This window comes from Ambystoma mexicanum, chromosome 6q, assembly GCF_040938575.1.
Source record: "Ambystoma mexicanum isolate Mex_15411 chromosome 6q, UKY_AmexF1_1, whole genome shotgun sequence".
Taxonomy (NCBI): domain Eukaryota; kingdom Metazoa; phylum Chordata; class Amphibia; order Caudata; family Ambystomatidae; genus Ambystoma; species Ambystoma mexicanum.
Window position 1 is genome coordinate 1,105,467,351 of NC_090937.1, and position 23,302 is coordinate 1,105,490,652.

Below are 23,302 nucleotides of genomic sequence, written 5' to 3' on the forward strand. Positions count from 1 at the left end.
ACAGTCTGCCCCCAACCGGCGAACAGTGGAACATGAACTCATAGCTGTTTTGGAGCGGCTGTGGCTGCGCCTGAAGGCAAAGAGGCAGCTGCCTGAGCGGCTTTGGCACCTCTAGTTCCCCGCCCACGACGGGTACCTTTATGGTAACCCTTTTGATTAGAGGCTCCTCTCGTTCTACCAAAAGAGGAGTAGTAACGAAAGGAAACCCTCTCCACAGTTGTCCCCTAGGACGAAAATGTGGAGGTTGACGCACAGCTGCGCCCAAAGATTTAGCAGCGGCTTTGGAGGTCTGAAACCTCTCAAGGCTCTCGTCAGCCTTGCTGCCAAACAAATGAGAGCCATCAAAGGGCATGTTCAGAAGACGGGCTTGCACATGCAGAGCAAAACCCGACTTCCGGAACCACGCAAACCTACGTATCACAGTGCTTGCAGCCAGGGACCGGCTAACACTATCAGCCGTGTCCAACCCAGACTGAAGGGATTCACACATGGCTTCCTTGCCATCCTGCACAAGAGCAAGGAACCCATCCCTTTCTTCCCCCTCGGGAATATGCTCAGTCGCTAGAGACACAATTCCACACAGTGTGTGCAAATCTTGCCAAGACACAGGTGGAGTTGGCCGACTTCAGTGCCATACTCCCAGCAGAAAATACCTTGCGTGCCCAACCATGGAAGCTCTTGTCATCCCTATCAGGAGGGAAGGTAGGGTACGCTGCCTGCCTTGAGGGGGCTGTAGCTGCCTGAACCACCAAACTCTCTGGACTGGGGTGAGTGGCAAAGGTAGCTGGGGTCGCTACTGGATGGGCAGTATTTCTTAGTTAACGACTTGTTGACCGCAGGAAGAGACTCCGGGGTCTGATAAGTAGCTGCCACCCTTTTTTGTAATTACAAATGAAAATGCAACACTAGGTCAGTGGACGGACCCTGATCCAAAATATCAGTCAGGTTATCCTGATCGAATGCAACCGGAGGACCGGACCACCCGAGATACTCTGTAACTCTAGACATCAACCTCCTTAAGGAGGATTCAGTATGAGCCCCAGGCACTGGCCTACCAAACTCCACCCCAGGAGATGTGTGAAGACCACTGGCATCATGCAACGACTGACGCAACTCCTCCAACTGAATGTCTTCAGAAAAGACCATGTCAGGAGCCTCATGAGTTTCCACGGGCTCTAACTCCATATCTGACCTCTCCTCATCATCATAAATATCATGCAGAGAATGAAAGAACTCCTCTCCTTCCTAGTGACAGGAGCGGCCCTGGAGTCCACAACAGGCCTCACAGTCTTGGATAAAGCTTTTCTCTGAGGATCCACAGTACCCGGGGCCTCCACTGGCAAATTCCGGCCAAATTGCCCGAAGGCGTCGAGGGCGCCATGGCTTTGGCATCGACAAAGGCACCAAAGGCTCCGAGTGCTGGATCGAAGGCAAAGCTCTGACAGCCGCACTCGACGGACACGGTGCCGACGTCGACCTCAAGCCGTTTCCAGGCTTCTGCGGTTTCGCTGGAGACGAAGACCGAGACCTGAATTCGGCACGTCTGAATGGGACCTCAACGGTTCCAGATGTTTATCGCGCCGAGTGCCGGGCCCGAAGGCACGCAAGCATCGGACCGAGACCGTTCCCTGCCGGCTTCTACCGAAGGCATGGAGGGAACTGTGCCCTGGGATTGAAAAATCCCCAGAATTTGCTCCCTGAATGCCTCCCATTCCTCAGGAGTCGAGGATTTAGTGGGACAGGTCACTTTCCTCACGGAGCCATTATCCGACAAGGACGGGGAAGGTGACCGGTGACGCCGTTCTGGGAGTGCCGAGACGAGGACAACGAGTGGTGGGACCCACTCCAGGATCGAGATCCATGGGATTCCGTGCAACAAGGAGTCACCCCTCGAATCGTCGGTGGAAATACCCGTAGTTTTTTGGGATTTACAGGGTTTAGAAACCCGACCTACCTGTAACTTCACCTTGCGCTTCCACAAGGCCTTGGCAGTCAACAACTGGCACTTCGAGCAGTCGTCGGTATCATGACTTTCGCCCAGACACCACAAGCAGATGCAGTGCTGGTCCGTAATCGACATTTTGGACTTACAGTCCCGGCATGTCTTAAACCCAGACCCCGGAGTCAGAGAGGCAGACAATGAAGACATTTTCTTCGAAGAAGATAACACGAGGCGTGCCGAGTTCTCGAAGCAAACACGCTTGCGGAAAAAACTGAACTGAGGCTACGGGCGCTGTGCATCCTATTTATAAAATCCGGTGACGTCACCCTCGACGGAGGCCTTCGAGGGACATCGACCCGAAGCCATCGATGCCGGACGCCCTCTGCTGAAAACTTTTCCAAAGAACCACAGTTGTGGACATTACATGATAGATAAAGATGTGGAATACGTTGGAGGACACAATCCATTCTAAAAGGCAGCATAAGCAAGCACTAAAAATTAACAAGATATGTGATGGTGGGGAAATCCATTGGTACGTGATGAAAAAACAGATTTGCATACATAGATTTCTTCAGGACCGTAAGTATAGAAATAGCCAAAGGGGAACAACTGATTGTGCAATCAAACTATATACATAAGTGAAAAGTACATTTGAACACATTCCTTAAAGTGAAATACTTACACTGACACTGGCCTGAACATCATATAAATCGAGGTTGCGAACAATGTAATCAATGACCACATCCTCCAGAGACTCCGGTCCACTGTGAGTAGGCGAGAGAGACTTCCTGACACGCAGTTTGAACTGCCTGAATGCGGTCTTTGCAGCATGGAAAGATTCCTATACACAATAAAAGAACATTTGAATTTCCAAAGCTTGATGCAATTAATACATTTAGTCATTGAAGTCCAAGGAAAACCATTTATTGCACTCTTCCATGTAGACTTCACCCAATCCTACAAAAGGCCAGCATCAATCACACACTGTTGTTTTTGTGATCAATTTCAACTTGTGCTGAAACATAAGAAATCCAGGGCTTCAATATGAGCTGGACAGATTTTCCTGTCTCGAGTACCACTGGCAGTGACAACCACTACCACCAGCAGTGTTCCTGAAAATCTTTCTCTCCAATTCCAACTTTACTGCTGATACTGTGGAAACAGACTAGTGGTATTGATGGAATTTCACCAGTAGCAGTCCAGTAATACCCATTGCTAGACTTAACAAAACAAAACAAAATGTATCAATATCCACCCTCATATAGACAGTGAATTTGGATCATGTAGAATACTTGTTGGAACCACTACTATATTTATTAGGGCATATAAAGGTAAAATCTGACCCATTTATGTATTACATGGTAAAGGTGGTGAGATGGAGGTCATCAGAGATACCCACCGTTGCACCCCCTTGCACTGTCCCCATTAAAAAGGTGTTTTCACTGTATTGAAGCCGCTACTGGGGCAATATTACAATGATTACCTCCACCTCTTGACTGGAGCTAAAAATTGACATATTTTAACTTTGAAAATCGAACTCATAATACCTCTGGTGGCATTCCAGGGGTATTGTCCTCCAAACCTGTACTATAGAGGGCAGAATAACAGGCAGTATCTGGCAAATAATGCCTGATCTACTATAACTGCCAGGCTCGTAATTTGTATTTATTTGTATTTATTAGGTTTATATAGCGCTTTATGCCAAAGCGCTTTTACAATACAACAACAAGAATACATTGTAAACAAGAAGCATAAAGTTACAAAGACATGAAACACACCATCCAGAACAGTATGTAGATCAATTGACCAGTTCTAAAGGAGGAATAGATAAGAGGAAGAAGAAAGGGAAGTAGAAATCGAGGTCAGAGCGGGGGAAGAAGAGATAACAGGAGGAGGGAAGGAGGGATGAGAAAGAAAGGGAAGAAGAGGGGAAGTAGGAAGGAGGGTAGAGATAAAGGAGGGAGATAATAGGAGAAGGGCGGTGGGTGAAGAAGGAAAGATTTCAAGGAGGCACGGAAAGAGGGGTAAGAGGAAATGGAACGGATGGAGGGAGGTAAAGAGTTCCAGTGATGGGGGGCTAGGAGCTGAAAGGAACGGAAATGAGAGGAAGCACAAGGGGATGGAGGTACAGTGAGTAAGAAGAGATCAGCGGATCTAAGTGAGCGAGAAGGAGAGTAGAAGGAAAGGAGAGAGGAAAGGTAAGGGGGAGCTAGCTCATAAAGAGATTTAAAAACTAGGTAGAGGAAGTTAAATTATGAATGAAGCCAATGTGTGGTATACATTTTTACACTTTAAAGTCCGGCTTATTTTGTACGGGAGCTCAGTACATTCACCTTATTCAACTACATTCCATACACGAAAGTAAACAGGGATCTGAGAGCCCTTCTTCACTTAGTAGGCAGCGCCAGCACAAGAATAGTCAACACAAGTTATTTTTTTAAAGTTAGAGTACATTTGGTGAGCCCATTCTGAGACATGTGTTTCGGCGATAACTTTGCCTTTTTCAATCAGGGCTAATAGGTGTGACATTGACTGTCTATCTGATTTACAATTTGCTAGTTGCCCTGTTCATGGGTTAAATCCCACCTCGAAAGTGTTGGTTCAGTCCTCAAACGTCGCCAACGTGTTGACTATTCTTGTGCTGGCGCTGCCTACTAAGTGAAGAAGGGCTCTCAGATCCCTGTTTACTTTCTTAAAGGATAGTTCCGGGACTTTTTTTTTATTGTCCCTACGGTTCGGCCATGTGTTTTTAAGCATAACTCGGTCGATCGTAGAAAACTTTCCTATGGACCTTACCCGACTTTTCGTCCATTAACGCACTCGAAATCAGCCGCCATTTTCTGATAATCCTATCACTTGCCGCATCGCCCTGGCTCACCTGCTTTTGCGGCACTAAATCAAATCCCCCGCCCCTGAGCCTGACATCAGCAGACGCGTACCGCCCATTTCCCAACGCCAAAGCACGTTTCGTGTCAACAATCGCTGCGCCTCAGCTAATGAACTGTCGCCATGGAAATGGCAGGACGCCTCTTTCCTCAATAAGTATAAACACACCGTTTCACAACACACAGCAGCAGATTTTCGATTCCATTACTCTCTGTGTGTTACTTTGAGTATTCTGTGACTCGTTTCTGTGCTCTGGTCAGCTACCTTCGTTGATTGTAGCCCGTGTGAACAGATACCAGTACCACCGCTATAAATTATTTTACTTTCTTTACCACACAATGGCTACAATAATGCCGTATATGTACGAGCCCGAGTACACCGAGGAAGAACTACTGGAAAGGCAAGCACGCGAAAACGATGGGGATTCGGACGGCAGTTGGGAGGACCAGTCAACGGATGAAGAGCCTGGACCATGTCGCATGGACGGCGTCTCCACCTGGTGCACGTGCAATCGGTGCGAGCTAATGCCAACTGAGGAGGAGAACTGCTGCTGCCGTGAAAATTCCGGGTGCTTGGCCTACATTTCGGAAGGCGAGCCAAGTCCGCAATGCATCACCGAGCTGCCAGAGTTCAGGGAAGCCTGCCTCTCACGGACAGTGTTGAGGATGATGATGGTGCTTATGCACGAACTTTGCGGCACTGTTCGTCCGCGTAATCCGAGTAACGAGTAAGTATACTCTGGTTGTGATGTCAGTGATGCCACTACTATTTCATGGTCGTCTCATCATTCGAATGCATGTAAATTGGTTCCATGTTGTGCATTTTCTAGATAGAATTTTTTTCAAAGCAGAATGACATTTTTTACCTGAATCGACAGTGATAAGAAAGTTTTGTCATTTTAATACAGTTTGCATCTTTCATTTTCACAGGTGGTACAGGCTGGTGGCCTATCGTTGCTTCACTTGGTGGCTTCACGGGAGGCTCGGACACCGCGTTCGGAGAGTAATACCTGCCTGTGCGGTACTTGCCATTAGACAACATTTCCCCAGCGACAGTGGACAATACCGCGGATTTTCCATGGATGTGCTGCAACCGCAACTTTACAATGTGTAATGTTTATTATTTATGTTCAATTGAAATTAAGATCTAAAATAAAACCCAACATATATTTTAACAATGGTTGTTTTGATTTTTTAAATGAATCTAGTGTGTCTCCATTGAATAGTCTTCCTGTGCCTTGTCTTGTCACACCACATGTCTCCGGCCAGCATCCTCCCTCACGCAGGCCGCCCACCTTCAATCCACATAACCGTTGAACCCATATGCAGCAGACATACATATGTTATTTTGCGGGTTGGCATCAAGCCTCCCGGCCTTGCCTCCTCCCCCAAAAATACTTACCACACCACTTTGTTCAAGCGTTGGCAATAAAAGGAAGGCCGTTGGATTTTATTGACACAAAACATGGTTATAGGTAAATAATCAATATGGTTGATCATAATAAATCATCCTTTTGGGCACCGGGTACAGAGATGACCGCCTCTGGCCCGTGCCGCCTTGCCACCACAGGCCAGCCTGCTGCTGACTAACTGCCTAGGCATCCAGGGTCTCCAGGGTGAACTGCACCCATATATTCTCCTGGGAGGCTGAGGTATTTATAAACTCACCCCCCTGCCTTCCATGTACTAGATCCTTCAGCCTGCCTCTTACATGCAGTTAGATGGCCTCTCCTTGGTGAGGCCCTGCGGCAAACGAGTCTTGTCTGCACGACCACCGCCCCAATCCACCCCCCGCCCTATCAAAGGCAGTTCGCACCGGGGTACTTGTGCTGGCAAGTGGAGCTGTCAGGGAGCGATAAAGGCCAAGAGGTGCCAAAGACCATGTACACTTCAAAGTGGTCTATAGAGCATGGGTTGTTGTTCCCATGTCTACCTCCAGACCCCGTGTCTCCTGCCAAGCATCCCCCCTCACGCTGGACGGCCCCCTGCAATCCACATAAGTGTGTCTCCATTCACGAGTCTTCCTGTGTCTTGTCTGCACGACCACCGCCCCAATCCACCCCCCGCCCTAAAAAAAGGCAGTTCGCACCGGGGTACTTGTGCTGGCAAGTGGAGCTGTCAGGGAGCGATAAAGGCCAAGAGGTGCCAAAGACCATGTACACTTCAAAGTGGTCTATAGAGCATGGGTTGTTGTTCCCATGTCTACCTCCAGATAATGCCACGACATATACACGTCATTCATTCACAAACACACCCCTGTTTCGAATTCTTTATAACCCACTTCATATTTCGAATGAGAACTTCTTTGCGCTTTGCTAGTCAACCCGTGAAGGTGCTGGTTATCTGCTCTTCGTCTCTGTGAACTTCCGTGACCACTTCGAGCAAACTCGTCAGTTTGCAACCTGTGAACTGCTCCCTATTCTACGACAAGAAACTACTCTGATCCCTGCATCTAACTGTTTGTTCGTCAAGGTAAGGCCATGTACCATAATCATTTTGCGTCCAATTTTTTAATTTATATCTATTTGCTAGTAGTCATCAAATTGCATCCATGTTTTCTTTTCGTTCAAGACAGTACATGCAAGGAACTAGTCACATGTTCTGAGTTTAGTCAAATTATTTTTCTATTTTTTTAAAGTTATTCAAATACTTATCCGCATGTGAATAACGTGTATAGTTACAAGAACCAAAACGAACCTTGCATTGGACCTTTTATGTGTCATTTAATTTTTTAACACAAATTGTATTCATTGAGAATTGTTGATCTTTACTTTTCAGAACTTTCCACAATGCCTGCCTGTTCCATTGGCGGTTGCCCTTCGAAGACCCATAATAAATCTGAAGGTACTATAATGCATGTTTTCCCTAAGACAATAGATCAGATAAGAGAATGGGTCCGATATTGCGGATATCCACCGTCTGAGCTTGAAAGTAGAGTCCTAGAAGTCTTTGCGGACAAGAGGGGTGATCGATACCGCATCTGCAGCAGGCACTTTAGCTTAGACATGTACTCCACATCATTGCTAATAAAGAAGAAAACACCGCGAGCGAGGCGAAAATTGCTCTCAACCGCTATTCCCACTCTATTCGTCCACATCCCTCCACTGGTGAGTCAAGTTTACGGATTTAGCTCTCGGCCTTGCGGTAGTGTGTAGCATTAGCTAACAATAATTTCCCCATTTATGTATCCACTCAATATGAAGGCGGAAGATTCTCCATCCGTGTCGTTATTGCAGTCATCAGCCACTTCAAGCGCCTATCGGGTAATCTTACTTGGCTATTCTGCCACTGACTTGTTTTAGGCATGTAAATCAATAGTTTTAATTTATCGTGTAATTATTTTACCTAATGGTACACCCTTGTACTCGTCCTCTAGTCTTTGTTTTCAGTTATAATTATTGTTATCCAAAATAATTCAAGTACTGTCTTTCAGGGAGATGCTGAGGAGTCCAACGTATTGACGACTACCGTTGATGTCACTCAGATGCGCGAGGTACGTTTCAGGACAGTTCCATCGATGGAGATCATCAGATCTTGCATTCTTGTAACGTGATTGTTACACACACTGTTTCTTTCGTTTTTAGTCCTTGATATGTCCTTCTGTCGTCGCCCTCCTATGTGTCTTCTTTTTTCAATATTGTGTTCATTACTAATGAAAGTCCTATGTTTCAGGGAGTCGATGGAGCATTAGTCCAAGAAGAAGGGGGAGCGTGCAGTTACGGGTCGGCGCAACAGCTTGCAGAAGTGTGCACCGCAGTTACATCGTCCCTTGATGTTCTTATGCATTTCGAGGTATGGATACTGACAGTTCGATGAAGCGAAATCATATGACGTGATTACATCCGCTATACTTCCTTCTTTATTAACGCAAGTACTATGTTTCAGGGAGATGACGGAGCTTCTTCTACAAGAACATCACCCCTAGTAGTTGATGCAGATTTCTGGGTGGTGACACTTCCAACGATCGAGCAAATCGAATCATATTTAGATATCCATTATTTATTTTAGACAACTGATCATTTGTGCAGGTCTATTTAGATGAGCCGTTCACGCCTGCACAAACTTTCTGTTCTTTTTATCAAAATAGAAAACCATACTAATGCAATTACTGTGTTTCAGGGAGTCACTGAAGCATCATCTTCAATAATATCATCAATGGAAGTCTATGAGGAGCCCGAGGTATGGATCTTGACAGTTCCATCTAACTAGATCAACAATGCGTGAATAATTGTCGTTTGAATGTTCTACACAAAGCGTTCATTCGTGTTTTGCTATTGAGATGTACGTGGGTATTGGTCCCCAAGTACATTTTGTGTTTTCGATATTATTATACATACTAATGAAAGTTCTATGTTTCAGGGAGTCCATGGAGCGTCAGTGCGTGATGGATGTGCTTATCAGGAAAACATAGTCGTTGCAGCGCAAGAGGAAGTGGAGACATGCACACACGAGTCGGAGCAACAGCGTCCTGATGTTGAAGTTCGAGGCAAGAAAGTTTCAAAGAAAAGAAAGCAAAAGAAGGTTAGTGTCCTGGTCACTATATTATGTTGTTTTTCACTGTTAATAGTTCAATACTGTAACGTGTGTTTAAACTGAACATCCCTTTTCGAATCTGTCCTCTAGTTGCGAGTGGGTGTACGAACTAGATCTACACAGACAGTGAAGCGAACGAGAGATGTTGCTTGTCAAACCTTTTGGCAGGGACTTGAGACTGGAGATGCATCGTGCCAATGGGAAGAATATGAAGTGATTGACAACGGAGCTATACCACCACCAGCCATTGATAGTGAATGTCCTCCTGGTAGTTCGGATGCAGTCGGAGATCAATTCACAGAATCCACACCCGCAAAAACTAAGACCGCGAGAAAGTTGAAGAAATTGTTTTATTCACCCATCGCCGGAGAAGGAACAGATGTTGCAATGGAAGAGAATGAAGTGGACGACAATGAAACACCATCAATATCACTGAACATAGCGGAAGACGATATCAGAGATTCTACCTTTCATGTGAGTGACATGTCCTCAACGTTACAGGCCGAACCAGCTGGGATGCAGAGTGACAGTATAAGGAAAGAGGCCAAATTCATTGTATTCGATAGTTGTTTGATTGATCTTATTATTCGGATGAAATGTGGGCATTCGGTTGGTGGGGAAGTATGTGGGGAGCCATTGATTAATGTGACTCGTGCAATTCGAGGCACTAACCTTAAAATACATGCCACCTGTACAAAATATCATCCTTTCACATGGTCTGCACAACCTATGCTGGGACAACTGCCAGCAGGCAATCTACTTTGTGCAGCGGCTGCACTTTTTAGTGGTTCAAGTTTTAAAAAATTAGAGTCTTTCTTTCAGTTTGTGGGAATCCATTTCATTGCGAAAACTCAGTTCTACAAATACCAAACCGATTATCTATTTCCAGCCATTAGCGAAGCTTGGAGAATGGAAAAAATGTCTATTGATAGTACATTCGCGGGCAAACGGTTCAGGCTAGCCGGTGATGGACAGTGCGACAGCCCAGGATTTTCAGCCAAGTACTGCACCTACCACTTTCAGGACATGGAAAGTAAGAAAATTGTGAGTTCGGTGGTCGTGCAGGTGTCACAAAGTACATCCTCAGTGGCCATGGAGAAAGTTGGCTTTGTAGCATCATTGCAAGAACTACAATCGCGGGGAATGGTGATCGACCTGATAGCCACGGACAGACACGTTTCAATTGCCAAGACAATGAGAGAACAGTACAAAAATATAAATCACCAATTTGACGTTTGGCATCTTGCAAAATCAATCAATAAAAAATTGTCGGCTGCAGGTAAAAAAAAAGAATTGCAAGGTATTTCACAGTGGTCCAAGTCAATCAGCAACCATCTTTGGTGGAGCTCAAAAACATGTGGAGGGTCGTTGGAAATTCTACTGGAAAAATGGCGGTCAGTAATGCCACACTGTACGAACGTTCACCGATGGAACACGAACCAACATTTTTACAATTGTGAACATGGCCATTTGTCCACAGAGGAGGCACGGAAGAAGAAGTGGTTGATTCCTTCATCACCCACTCACAAAGCCATTGAAAAGATTGTATTTGATAAAACTATAACAAAAGCTTTGAGGGGACTCACGGAATTCTGCCACACAGGAGATTTGGAGGTGTTCCACAATATGTGCCTCAAGTACAGGCCAAAACGATTGCATTTTGGCATGGAGGGCATGATAAATCGGACTCTTTTAGCGGTCTTGGCACATAACCATAATGTTGGCCGTCAACAAAGTAGGACGACCGGAACTTTAGGGACGCTTCGCTACAATAAGGCCTTCACTAAAAGAAGTAAACAATGGGTGATCAAACCAGTGTTTGAGGATATGCAATATGAGTTTATTGAGAAACTTATTGTTGACGTCCTAGATAGGCACATAAATGGAGTTGTGAACGAACCTGTGCAGGGGACAACTGCATTGCCACCCAACATTGCCTCTGTTCCATGTCCACCTAAAGAAGAACTCATTGAGAAATACACATCACGGTTTAAATGATTGTAATTTGATTGTCTGTTCTCTCGAGTCTCCTCATGTCGCAGGCCCATTGAATATGTGTATCTATCCAACCTTGTTCATTTGCGCATTAAATTAAACCAAACAGTAATATAAATCATTTTTCAAAAAATATAGAATGTCTCCGTATTTATGGTTCTGTGGGGCTGCAAAGCACGCAGACAAAATGCAAAGATGGAGTGTAAATTTCAAGTCCTGTGAGAATGCCTTACACTGAATGTATCTAACTAGGAATGTGTGCTCGTTCAAAGTGAAGGTCAGCTGCTTTGATTTTTTCTCGGGTGCCAGAATGGCCCACGACTCAGTATAAGGTTCTATTGTATTTTGACCTTGACAGGCCGGGACCACGTAAGAAACGATAATGAATAGAATTTCAGAAACGAAAGCCATTTCATGTTCGTTCATTAGAAGAAATAACGTCGGCATAGAAGGAGTGGTATTTCGGGGCTGCCCTACGCACAGACACAATGGAAAATGCAAATATAATGTAAGTAACTCTTTAGATGAGTTTATACCGCAATTTAATTACTATACAGTAGCTTTAAAGACGGGTTAAGTTGTACTTGTTCGTTCTATGTGGCATATTGTTTTGTACCGCGCACTATCTTGGGGAGAACCGTCTACTTTTACGGAAGCACCTCAAAACCTTTGCTTCTGCTTTCTCTCTCCCTCTCCCCTGCTACAACTGGTCCACTGTCTGCGATCTCGGTCCTGGGCCCTTCCACTCTCCACCTGCACTCCCTGTCAACCCCTGCAGTGAGGGACTGTCTCAGTATCCTACAGCCCCCCCTTGACGTTTAAAACCCAGTTGCACTGTCCTAGGTATGAAATAATTTCCCGACCGAATATATAAAATGAATAATTTTAATAAAGATCTGATGGTGAGACTAATTTCATTTTTTATGTTTTTAGGTACATCATTCACTACTGTCTGTGTCACGAGTACCAGACACCGGCGGACGGCTTCTACAGCCGCCAGTTGCTTCTCCGCGTGAACAACGTTACCACCCTGACCATTTTATGGGACGATCGCCAAGTACAAGTATGCCCTTACGCGGTACTAACGGCTAGATGCAACATACAGACCGTTGTGGTGGCCTAGTGCCTCGTTGTTGGAACAGCCATGCGATTATCAGTGCGACCGAAGAGCTTATTTTATCGTAAACCAACACCCTGTTTACTGCACACGAACATCGCTTGCCTCAAGACGAACTATTTTGGATCGAGAGCAAATAAAAATGAAAATCGCTGAATATTCTCTAAACATTTGATGTCCAATAAATGTACTTTGCCAAATGTACAATCTTGCAGTTTGCTTTTAAACCACAGTTTCATATTCCGAATTGTGGCGCTGTATTGTGAGATGATCTAAGACCCTGTGTACAGCAAAGGAACCTCGCGTGCCTCAAAACGAACTTTTTGGAACGTGAGCAAATAAAAAAGAAAATCGCTGAATATTCTCTAAACATTTGATGTCAAATAAATGTACTTTACCAAATTTACAATCTTGCGGTTTGATTTAAAAGTACAGTTTCATATTGCGAATTGTGGCGCGCTGTGTTGTGTGAGCTGATCTGTGTTGATTTCCGGGTTCTGTGTGGAGTCGCGTAGAAGACGCCTGGGCGCGTTTGCCTACGCAGCTCAGTCACGTCACGGATAGAGGCGGGGAATATGAATGTTTTGATAAAGTCTGTTTCAGGGGCGGGGGATTTGATTTAGTGCCGCAAAAGCAGGTGAGCCAGGGCGATGCGGCAAGTGATAGGATTATCATAAAATGGCGGCTGATTTCGAGTGCGTTAATGGACGAAAAGTCGGGTAAGGTCCATAGGAAAGTTTTCTACGATCGACCGAGTTATGCTTAAAAACACATGGCCGAACCGTAGGGACAATAAAAAAAAAGTCCCGGAACTATCCTTTAATTTAAACGAAGCAGGGGGTAATCTCTGTTACTTCACTTGGCAGTCGACACCCACCTAAGGCGCATGACACCAATAGGTTGATATATCAAGACCCCATTCTTTGTGAATATTTACATTCCATACACACACTTTCCTTTAATTCATCAAAAATATTTGGTATGGAAATTGCAATTTAGGTGATGTTCTGATATTTTTCAATAGAGAGACCCAATGCCATTCTGTCTAACATGTGATGAGCCAAAGACATGCCAGCGCTACTGTTAGGGATAGCAATAAAAAATAAAAAGGGCAGTATGAGATATACCGGTGTTAGATGGGGATGAATTTTCCTTCTGAGAGAAAGAGGGATAGCAGAGCGGTTATATGCATGAGGCCGGAGAGGGTGGACGATGGCCTCAATATTAGGTGGTGTAGATGAGGGATCTAGGTCTAGGTGAGCTTTTGGATGTATTTATTTGATTTGTCCAATGCAGAACAAATAAATATTCACTTCAAGGAGACATGGGGTAGGGAACAATAAAAAGGGGTGGGAGAGTAAAACAGGTAAAGGCAACATTGATCAAATGGTTATACATGAATAAGGTAAGAGGTAAGCATGGGATTCAATTATATTAAATGACAGTGCCATAAACAACTTCTTAGGAAATACTATATTTCCACAGAGCAAGATCTCTGATGTAGGAGGGCTTCATCAGGAGTTGGTCGGTAGCCCTTAAATGCGGCGGTAACGCTATTATCACTGCATTTTAGGGCTGGCCTTGAGTTGGGCTCTGCCAGGACGCATTCACCTCCCGCTATCAGCTGGAGGTGAATGCACCGGTTGAGAGGGCACTTTCGGCACTAATAGTGCTCCCAGCCCCATTGGGTCCAATGGATGCAATGGGGAATGGGGCTTAACCACTGTACTGCTACTCGTGATCCGGTGCTAGTAGCAGTAACGCTTTTTGTGTTGGCGGTATCCTGGCGTTATTACCGCCGGGATACCGCCAACCTCGTGATGAAGCCCTAAGTGTTGGTCCTGTAGTTCAGGAGATCCTCGGTCAGCAGCTTCCTGTGTTTCTTGTGGTTCTGCATACATTTCTTGTGGTTCTGATAATCTTATGAGACAACGTCCCATATAGAGTACCTGTTGTGGAAGACCAGAGAACAGATAACCCAAGCCCCTGCAATCCAGGAATAGTGACCAGAAGCGAACAGAGGATGGTAGTACAGCAGGTCCCACAGAAGTGCGTGGAGATTCCGACCTGGAAATTGGGTATCCCAGAGCCATTTAGGTTGAAACCTGTTAAGTGGAGGTCCCCTCAGGATTCCAAACCCAACTCGGAACATAGACCAGCCATAAACCCACATGGAGTCAGGCATAACACACCCATTCACCTGCACTGGAACTGAGACTAAAGGGCCATGAGGTCTGAAGTGAAGAGGACTATTAAGGTCTGAGCACTCCTCCTTGCATACAAGGGGGAGAGACCAAAGGTAACCTCAGATCCCCCTGCTATGGGCATTTCTTACATTGGGCGAGTATGAAGAAGTGTGTGAAAAAACCCAGGCCCTCCGCTTAGGAAACTTTGGGGAGCAAAGTGGACATGACCCCTACCAAAAAACCAACAATATAGGAAACTCTGGGCCCAGCGCCACTGTACATGAGAAAAACTCTACAAAGACTTAACAAATGGCAGATGTTCGGAACAATTTTCCTTTTGCTGTTTCCCTCCAAAGACATCTATGGTACCCCCCCCGCCCCCCCCCCCAACTTTTTGTTTTAAATCTCTCAAGACTTTTGAATGTAAGTAAAGCCGTTTTGCTTTACTTACCTTGCTTAGCTCATCTATTCTGGGTTCAATGATCACTTCCTATGGCTATCAATGCAGGGGGGACTCTTAACCCCATCAATATTTCTTGTTTGTTTTTAGCTGCACCCACCACCTTCCCTGTAGTTTGGCAAGGGTGCGTTGTACTATTTTTCCTTTTTGTTTTCAACTACATTTCTGTGTCTAGGATGGGCTGATGCCAGTAGATATTTTTCTACTGTGCTACATTTCTCGCGCGCACATTTGCATTTTACCGCCATTACTATATATCCTAAAATGGCTGTGCCATAAGATTTCACCTGTCCTTTGGCCATCTTACCTTTTAGCCTCCTTCCTGCCCTATCAAGGCTGTATATAACATATAGGTAAGACTTTACTTTCCCAGGCACAGTGTTGTGTGTGTTTGTAGCCAGATGTGGAGGCTTGGGCCGTCTGGTCTCAATCCATATCTTGGCCTTAGAGTGTCTGTTGCTGGGCAGATGTGGTGGCCAGAGGCTGTCCACGGTTGGACAGCCACTGCCAGTTTGAATGGTGTGATCCTTGCTATTAGTGGACTTGGGGTGACTCCAGCTCGAATTTACTATAAGAGTACTCCCACAGCCATTATTGAGATCATCGCTGGAGCAAAGACCCCTCGAAGAGGATCATCCCGCCCAAGCCAACCAGCAGTGCCTTCTGCCAAGTCCCACAAAACCCTGCTCCTTTGATCTCCTGAAGCCCTTTTCTGTGCTTCAACAACTGGACTGGTGCAAACAACCAGTCTCAACCCCTGCACAAAGATCCTGCCCTTGGCAGCAGTCGGAAGAATCCCATGACTACCCTATGGACTGACCAGCTCCCACCTGTGCTACCTCGCTGCACTGGTAACCATCCTGAGTTCAGACTTAGGACTCCACAGACCCTCGACGAGTGAGGGAAGAGGCTGCCCCCTAAAGTTGCAGCGCTCCAGCACAAGGAGGGACCTTGCAGAACCAAGGGTCTGCCTCCTGATCACAATGCTTTTCGCTGTCTCCTACCTGCACCAGGTCCTGGAATCTCCTGAAGTTGTCAGCATCGTGGTGGTGGTCTTTTCGTTGTGCAAGAGTCATCCAAATGACTGGCACAGGAACTGTCTCACCAGTGGAAGTGCCTACTAGCCAGACCCAAATCCTGATGCTGAAAGTGACCTCTCCAACCAGCAACCCTTGGGGCCCCCTTCAACAGAATGAATGCACAAAGTAAGTGGGCCCAATGAATTTAGAAGCCTCGGAAGGGGAATCTGACAGAATCGGAGTACAGGGGGTGAGTTTACATAACTTGTTTCTACCCCTCCTTCCTTACGGTGTAACAGCGCAAAGTCCTAATCCTACGTCTTCCTTGCCTGGTCATGATCAGTGGAGTTGTGATTTGTAGTACGTAGAGCGCGCTCTGGGCAGAACTATATGCATCTAGGTGCAGGTATTCACAATGAATAGAACATCAAAAGACTCAACAGACTTAATTAGGTATTGAAAGTAAAGGGGGTAAAAAGGAAAAATCATCTAAAGAGATGAGTTTTAAGAGCTTTTTTGGAATGCAGCTAAATAAGTAATATTTCTAATGAACAGTGGAAACTTGTTCCATAAGTGAGGTCCATAGATGGAAAAACATAATTCTGCTCTGAGAACACAGTGGGAGGGAGGTATCACCAGTAAAGAACTTCGAAGAGAGAGGGCTGGTTGATATCCAGAAATCTTATCCAACAGATAGGATGGTGCAAGACCGTTGATACATTTAAAAATTAGTCTGAGTATATTAAAATCAATTCTCTGCCTTACTGGCAGAGAATGAAGGGTAATTTGTACAGCAAAAATCAAAGCAGACTTGGCTAATCTGCAAATAACTCTAAATGCTGCATTCTGGGCACCCTGTAGACATTAAAGTTGTTTCAGCAGGCTGCCAGCTAAAGTTGTGTTGGCATAATCCAATCTGGAATTAACTAGCAAGCGAACTACTGCTGGATGGTCGGAGAAAACCATGAAAGGGATGGCATGACATAGGAAACAGTGTGTAGAAGATGGATTGTACAATGTATCCTACTTGTTGATCACGTCCCAGATTGGATTGGCAATAACATCCCAAATTCTTAATCTTTAGGGGCAATGACATGGGAACATGAAACAAGCAAGGAGGAAAGGGATGCATGTTCAATCACCCGCAAGGTATTTAGGTCCCATTAGGATAACCACTATTTTAATTGGGTTAGGTTGAAGCTTATTCATCCTCATTCAATGACATACTTAGCAATGCATTGAACAATATTGTGACATAAATCTGTAGGCTGGTTGGCCTGCATATATATTTGCGTATCATCAGCATAGGAATGGAAGTGGAGATTCAATTTAGAAAAGATGGCCATAACTGGTTGTACATATATATTGAAAATTAGTACCCGGAGAGGGGGGTGTGTCAGACTCCTAGCCCATGGGGAGGCTCGAACGGGGTCTTTATCACACCAGGAAAGACCCTGCTCTGAGGCTCCTCAGAGTGGGAGGCCGCCATCTTCCCTCACCGGGTTCTGCAGGTAAGTGCACTTCCTCGTGTCCCTTCCCCCGCCATATCCCTTTTCCCCACAACAGGGCACCCCTACACCCTCCCCCATACCTTCTACATCCATATCGGGTGGCTGCGCTAAGAACAGCCCAACGTCAGCATGGCTACCATGGAAAGGGAGAAAGGAGTGCGCATAGTCCCTTCTCCCCGATCCATTGCAGCATTTTTTTTTGTTTAAGTTGCAAGCACAACTTACTAACTATTAGTATCCCGATACAATGTGCCAGGATACTAATAGAAATAAGCCCCTTGCTGGGGGAGGGGGCATTACTGCTTCAGGTAATGGCCCTGGGCCTGTAACTATGGGCCCCAGGGCATTACCTGAGGTGGTAATGCCCTCCTCCAGCTCGGGGCTTATTGCTTAAAAAGTGGTGAGAAAAAAGGCATTACAGTTCAAAGGATACAAAGTAGCCTAACTGCACTTCACTGTAAGGTGATGTGTGCAATTGTAACAATACAACCATTCATAAAGAGAGACAATGGAGCCGCCGATGCCAACTGTCTGGATTAATGAGCTCTAATTGAAAATGTCTTGTATTTCCGGAAACATAAGTTTTATCTGTATGAGAAGATCTGGAATAGATTAATGGGCATGGACCTGTAGTCTGCACATTTTATTTGTATACTGTGAATTATACCTTGTAAATTACACCGTTTTATGTTTTGTGTTTATTATATAAACTTGTAAATATACAATGAAAAAATAAATAAAAAAAAGAGGCAAGGGTTCTCAGTGCTGACAGTCTTAGGGACTAGTCCGTTTTCCCATAAGAATAAGCAAAATAGGCAAAGGAAGTAAAGCAGAAGGCTTTACTTACCTCTTTTAGGGAGAATTCTCAAATATGTGCTAATTCCCTCCACCTTAGAGACCCCCAGCAACTTCGCTGGATTTTGAGGACTTTATTTTTTTAACCTGGAGAGAGTGTGACCCTTTTTCCCAGTCTCTCATGTATTTTTGTGTGAATTTTACCTCTGTGTTTCTTATGGTTATGGAGTCTAACAAACTCCATAAGCTTCATCTTTTACAAATGTGTCACACAGCACCTGAAGTGCAGTGGCACAGGGAAGTCTTTTAGATTTCCCAAGGTTTAAATACCTTCTCTGGGATAAACTACTGTTTCTCAGAGCAGTAAAGTGAAAATGACTTTACTTAGCATTATACTTGCTAGACTCAGCACACCCTATCTTACAATAGAAGTGCTGGAGGGGTTACTTAATATCCCCTGTGTCTAAATGCTCATATAACATTTTTATGTTACCCTTTCCTCATTGAAATGGCTGGTGGCAGTGGTTTCATTTTGAACTACCAAGGTTTGCATTTACTGCAACCGTTCACGGACCCGGTAACGTTAACCGCGGGAGCCATATTTTTTAAAAAGGCGCAGAGCCATCATTGACAAAATGGTCCCCGGTCTTCTTTTTTCACCATGTCTTTGTGGAAAGGTCCTTCTAGAGTTTTTCTCTGTGCGCCAAACCAAGTTTGGTCTCTTTGTTCATTCGCCTTTGGAGGGCTTCAGGAGTGAAACCCGCCTCTGGCTCCAGAAAGTCTGGGGTAGGCAGGGATTGAAGGGGGTGCCTGAAACTCCCTGTGCTTAGAATCCTAGGAGACCCAAATGCACTCTGTGGTGATTGGCTGGCTGCCTGTCCTGCAAGGACAGCCACCCTGCTGGGTGAGTGACAGCTAGGCTGGAATGAATGGGAGAGAACTGAATAAAAGGCTAGTCTTTTGGCTTGGAAGTCAGAGTCGACCACTGGACGAAGGAGCCGAAGAAGAGCTTGATGAGGACGCCTGCTGCAACTCCTGGTCCATTGGTTTGCCCGCTGAAGCCCTAGTGCGGTGCCAACTTGCCAAGTTCACATCGACAGAGAGGTCCCTGCAAGGACGACTTCTCCCTTTGAGTTGGTGGGAACAATCAACTCCAAAGTAAGCCACCAGGACACCCATCTCGGAGCTGGTTGAATTTCCTCAGAGTTGCTGCAGGAAACTGTATAGCCATGGAGAGTGACACCAGATTGTGTGTGTTACTTTTAAGCTGGCCTAAAGCTTTTGTAAGATTGTCCGGACTGCCACGACTTGGTGAATCTTTGTGTAACTCCACAACAACTCACATTTCACCTCTTGAGATAAGCCTGGCTGCTCAACACGCTACCAGAATACTGTAGTACAAGCTTATACTAGAGGTTGGTTTGCCTATACCTGTAGTCCTAGTTGTTTGTAGTGTTCCCAGAGGGTACTGCATACGAACTTTGCCTAACAACCTCCAAAACCAAAACAGGGTTCAAAGCAAGCACAATTAATGGAATCCATAAAGGGAAAGGTGGAAAAAGAAAATCTTTCCTAACAATGGTGAAAGGGGAGACACTGAGAATAGCCAACCTCAATTTAGGTAGGATAGCAGCATGACAAGGCTTAGCCTTAGAAGGACTATGAGAGTGGTTTGGGGCTACAATGAGTCCATGCAGAACAAAGCCAATCATTCAAGTTAGACAGGGAAGTACAAACATGTACAATGCTGTGTCAAATCTTTAAAATACACGCTAGGCAAGTAAAAGCTCTAGGCAAATACTATCACACACTTAACAGCTATATGCATTCAGCCTTAGGAGGGAAAAAGCATTATATTGAATGACAAGTGTAACACAGGTAAGCACTAAGACCCATGAATTTCAGTAAAGACATTTTAGAATAACCACAAAACAAGTGCCCTAATACTTAATGAGTCTAACCCTAAGATGGTTTAGGGCTTTAGGGCAGTGGTTATGAGTCAAAAGTCAAAAAGGTAAGTAAAGTTCAAGAAGTGAAATAACTCAATCCCTGTCAGGTTCTATGATCACGACTCCACCAACCAAAGTCAAGAAAAAATAGTTTATGGTCACGACTTTACGCCCACGTAACTTTAAGGAGAACAGGTAGGGGACAGGAATAGGTATGTTAACTTATCTCTCTGACTCATTTCTACAGAGACCACTGATGAGGTTTCCGGAATCCGTTGGTGACAGTCTTTTGTTTTTGGTCCAATCCAGAAAGGCCCAGGGGACGCGGGTGCAGATGTCACTTTCAGATGGGGGATTTTGTTTCAGTCAGTCGTGGTGCGTAGGAATTGGTCCTAGACACCTTTCAGCTGAACACCCAAACAAAGGCAAGGAGAAGACTTCTGCCGAGCAGGCGATCTCAAGCCACCGCCAGCGCAAAGAAGACAGATTGCAATGGGAGTCACCACGGTCAGGTTTCTTCCTGGGACAGAGTAGCAGGTCCTGCACAGCTTCCATTGATGCAAGGAAGCTGAAAATGCAAGAGCAGGCATCTCGTTGCACAGGTTAATGATTCTCCACATTCTAGGGATGCAGCGTGTTAGCCCATGAGAGAGCTGATCAATCAACCAGTTGGTCCAGGGACACTTCCGAAAGGCTCAAAAAGCACAGATCCTTGAGCAGTGGTTGATACTGATTGTTCGCACTGGTTCAGGGGTCAAAGCACCAACAAGGGTCTTCTTGAGATCAGGCAGAGGAGCAGGGCTTCCCCGGGACTTCAGTGGAGTTGGTGCTGGTCAGCTGTAACAGTTGTCCTCAGGTCATCAACTGGCTCCTTTTCTTCATAGAGGACTGTGTTCCAGCGATGATCTGCTGAATGGCTGCAGGAGTCCTCCTTTTATCCAAGATCTAGATTGGAATCTCCCCAGATCCATAATGGTAAGAATCTACACCATTCAAACGGGCAGTGGCTATTCAAATGGATAGCCACTTGCCACAACATCTGCACAGCTACAGACATTCAGGCACCAGGAAGTGTACTGGGATCAGATAGTTCCAGCCCCCACACCCGATCTCACAAACAAACTGCCTCTTTGTCTGGGAAAGCATCAGCTTTCCACGGGAAAGGGTTTCCCATATATGGCAATTCAGGACCAAGAGGGCACAAAAAGGCCGAAAAACAATACGGCTCAAGGACTAGCAAAAACCCTATGGCAGGACCATCTTAGCTACCTTTAGTACCCCTTGGCCGTAGATGAAAAAGTGCATGAGTCAAAAGTATAAAACGCAGTACACGAATATCTGCTGCGATCAGCTCATTCTAGGCACATTGTAAATGTAACCAAAAATCCATTACAGAAAAGGTTATAGTATCCTAACTGCACTTTATTTTAGAAAGATGTGTGAAATTGTAACAATGCAAACTATTCACTAAGAGACATATTCTCTAAGTACTGATAGTCTTATGTACTAATCAGTTTCCCCATAAGAATGAGCAAAACGCCAAAAAGTCTGGGTAGCATTCAATGGGAGGAAAGCAGCAAAAAGAAAATCTTTAGTAACATGTGGCAAATTCAGAAGAGTATGCAAGTGTACCTTCTGGTTCTGCACACAGCAGACAAGTTCACACAGGCTCAAATGCCAGATGTGTACATAAGAATAAAAAGAGTCTAACAGGGACATGTTTGGTGAAATTTTGGTGGTCCCTGGTTCATAGAAATATGCATCATAATTGCAAAATAACATGTCTGATATAACTGAACCATCTTCAAGTTTGTACAACTGTTTTGTGCATTTTTTATTTTTTTATTTATTGGTAATTTGTAATGCGCCTATGCACAAGTGTTTCCTGTTGCAGCAAGGCAGGAGGCGGGGGACGGGTAGGCGCAAAAGTAGCAATCCTAATAGGCTTGCGACATTCAGATCTTGCAAGCAGTAACGAGAAGTGCAGGGGGCAGGAGAGGTGGCGAAGTGCAGGAACTAGGCAGAAGGGCCCATGAGAAGGAAAGTGCCTGGTGAGGCCAGGTCGACAAGGCCAGGGGGAGCAGAAAGAGAAGGGGAATCCACAACTAAGTGCAAGTTAAGGGGCTGGAATGGCTCCAAGGGGTGCAGGCCAGCCAGACAAGTGTATGCAGGGGGACCCGTGTGGGCAATTGCAGGCAGAGGTTTGGAGGCGGTGGGAGGGGGAGAACATGTGCACTGGTAGACTAGGCAGGCATGGGCCCGGTGCCCTGTATGACTCTGAAGGAACCAGGCTGCCAGTCTAGGGAGAAAGGGACATTAGCAGGGGAGGGGAAAGGATGAAAAGAAAAGGAAGGTCTTGAGGAGCTTCTGGAACTTAAGGAGATCCGGCTCAAGTCTGAGAGGGGCAGGGAAGCCATTCGAGAAGGAGGCACCTGCAGAAAGAGATCTACCCCTCACTCTCCGCTTGGAGAAACGTCTGATTTGCAGAGAGTCAGACATAGATATTGATATTGATATTTTATTTCTATCGCGCTCGTACACAAGTGTTTCAGAGCACGACAAGGCAAGGGAGGGGAACAGGGGAGAACAAAACATCGATCTTACTAGACCCAGTGACATTGAGAACGCGCAAGTGCATGGGAGAGGGGGAGGGGAAAAGTTCATGGAAGGGGGAGAAGTGGAAAGTGCGAAGTAGAGGAGAAACAGATAAATACAATAAATAAATAATAAAGGCAACAAACAGTGGTAGTGCAGCCAGCAATTTGCAAGTGCTGGGTTTAAGGCAGCAGACAGGGTAGGTCTGATAAGGGCAGGAAGAAAAAGAGGGGAGGCTGTATGGGTACAGATACAGACCTCAGTGCAAGGGGTGGCCCAGAGGCAGTGCGGGAGGGTGGCAGGGTGAGCAGGTAC

At 45.4% G+C, this 23,302-nt stretch overlaps 1 protein-coding gene across 7 annotated transcripts in view; it reads right to left on the reverse strand.

The window, feature by feature from the left end:
• SPATA18 (spermatogenesis associated 18) overlaps positions 1-23,302 on the reverse strand; it is a 305,326-nt gene that overhangs the window by 128,176 nt on the left and 153,848 nt on the right. For all 7 annotated transcript variants that reach the window (XM_069631673.1, XM_069631675.1, XM_069631671.1 and 4 more), the window contains one exon: positions 2,625-2,783. In XM_069631673.1, the coding sequence (XP_069487774.1) occupies positions 2,625-2,783 (159 nt within the window). The remainder of the gene's footprint in view (positions 1-2,624; positions 2,784-23,302) is intronic.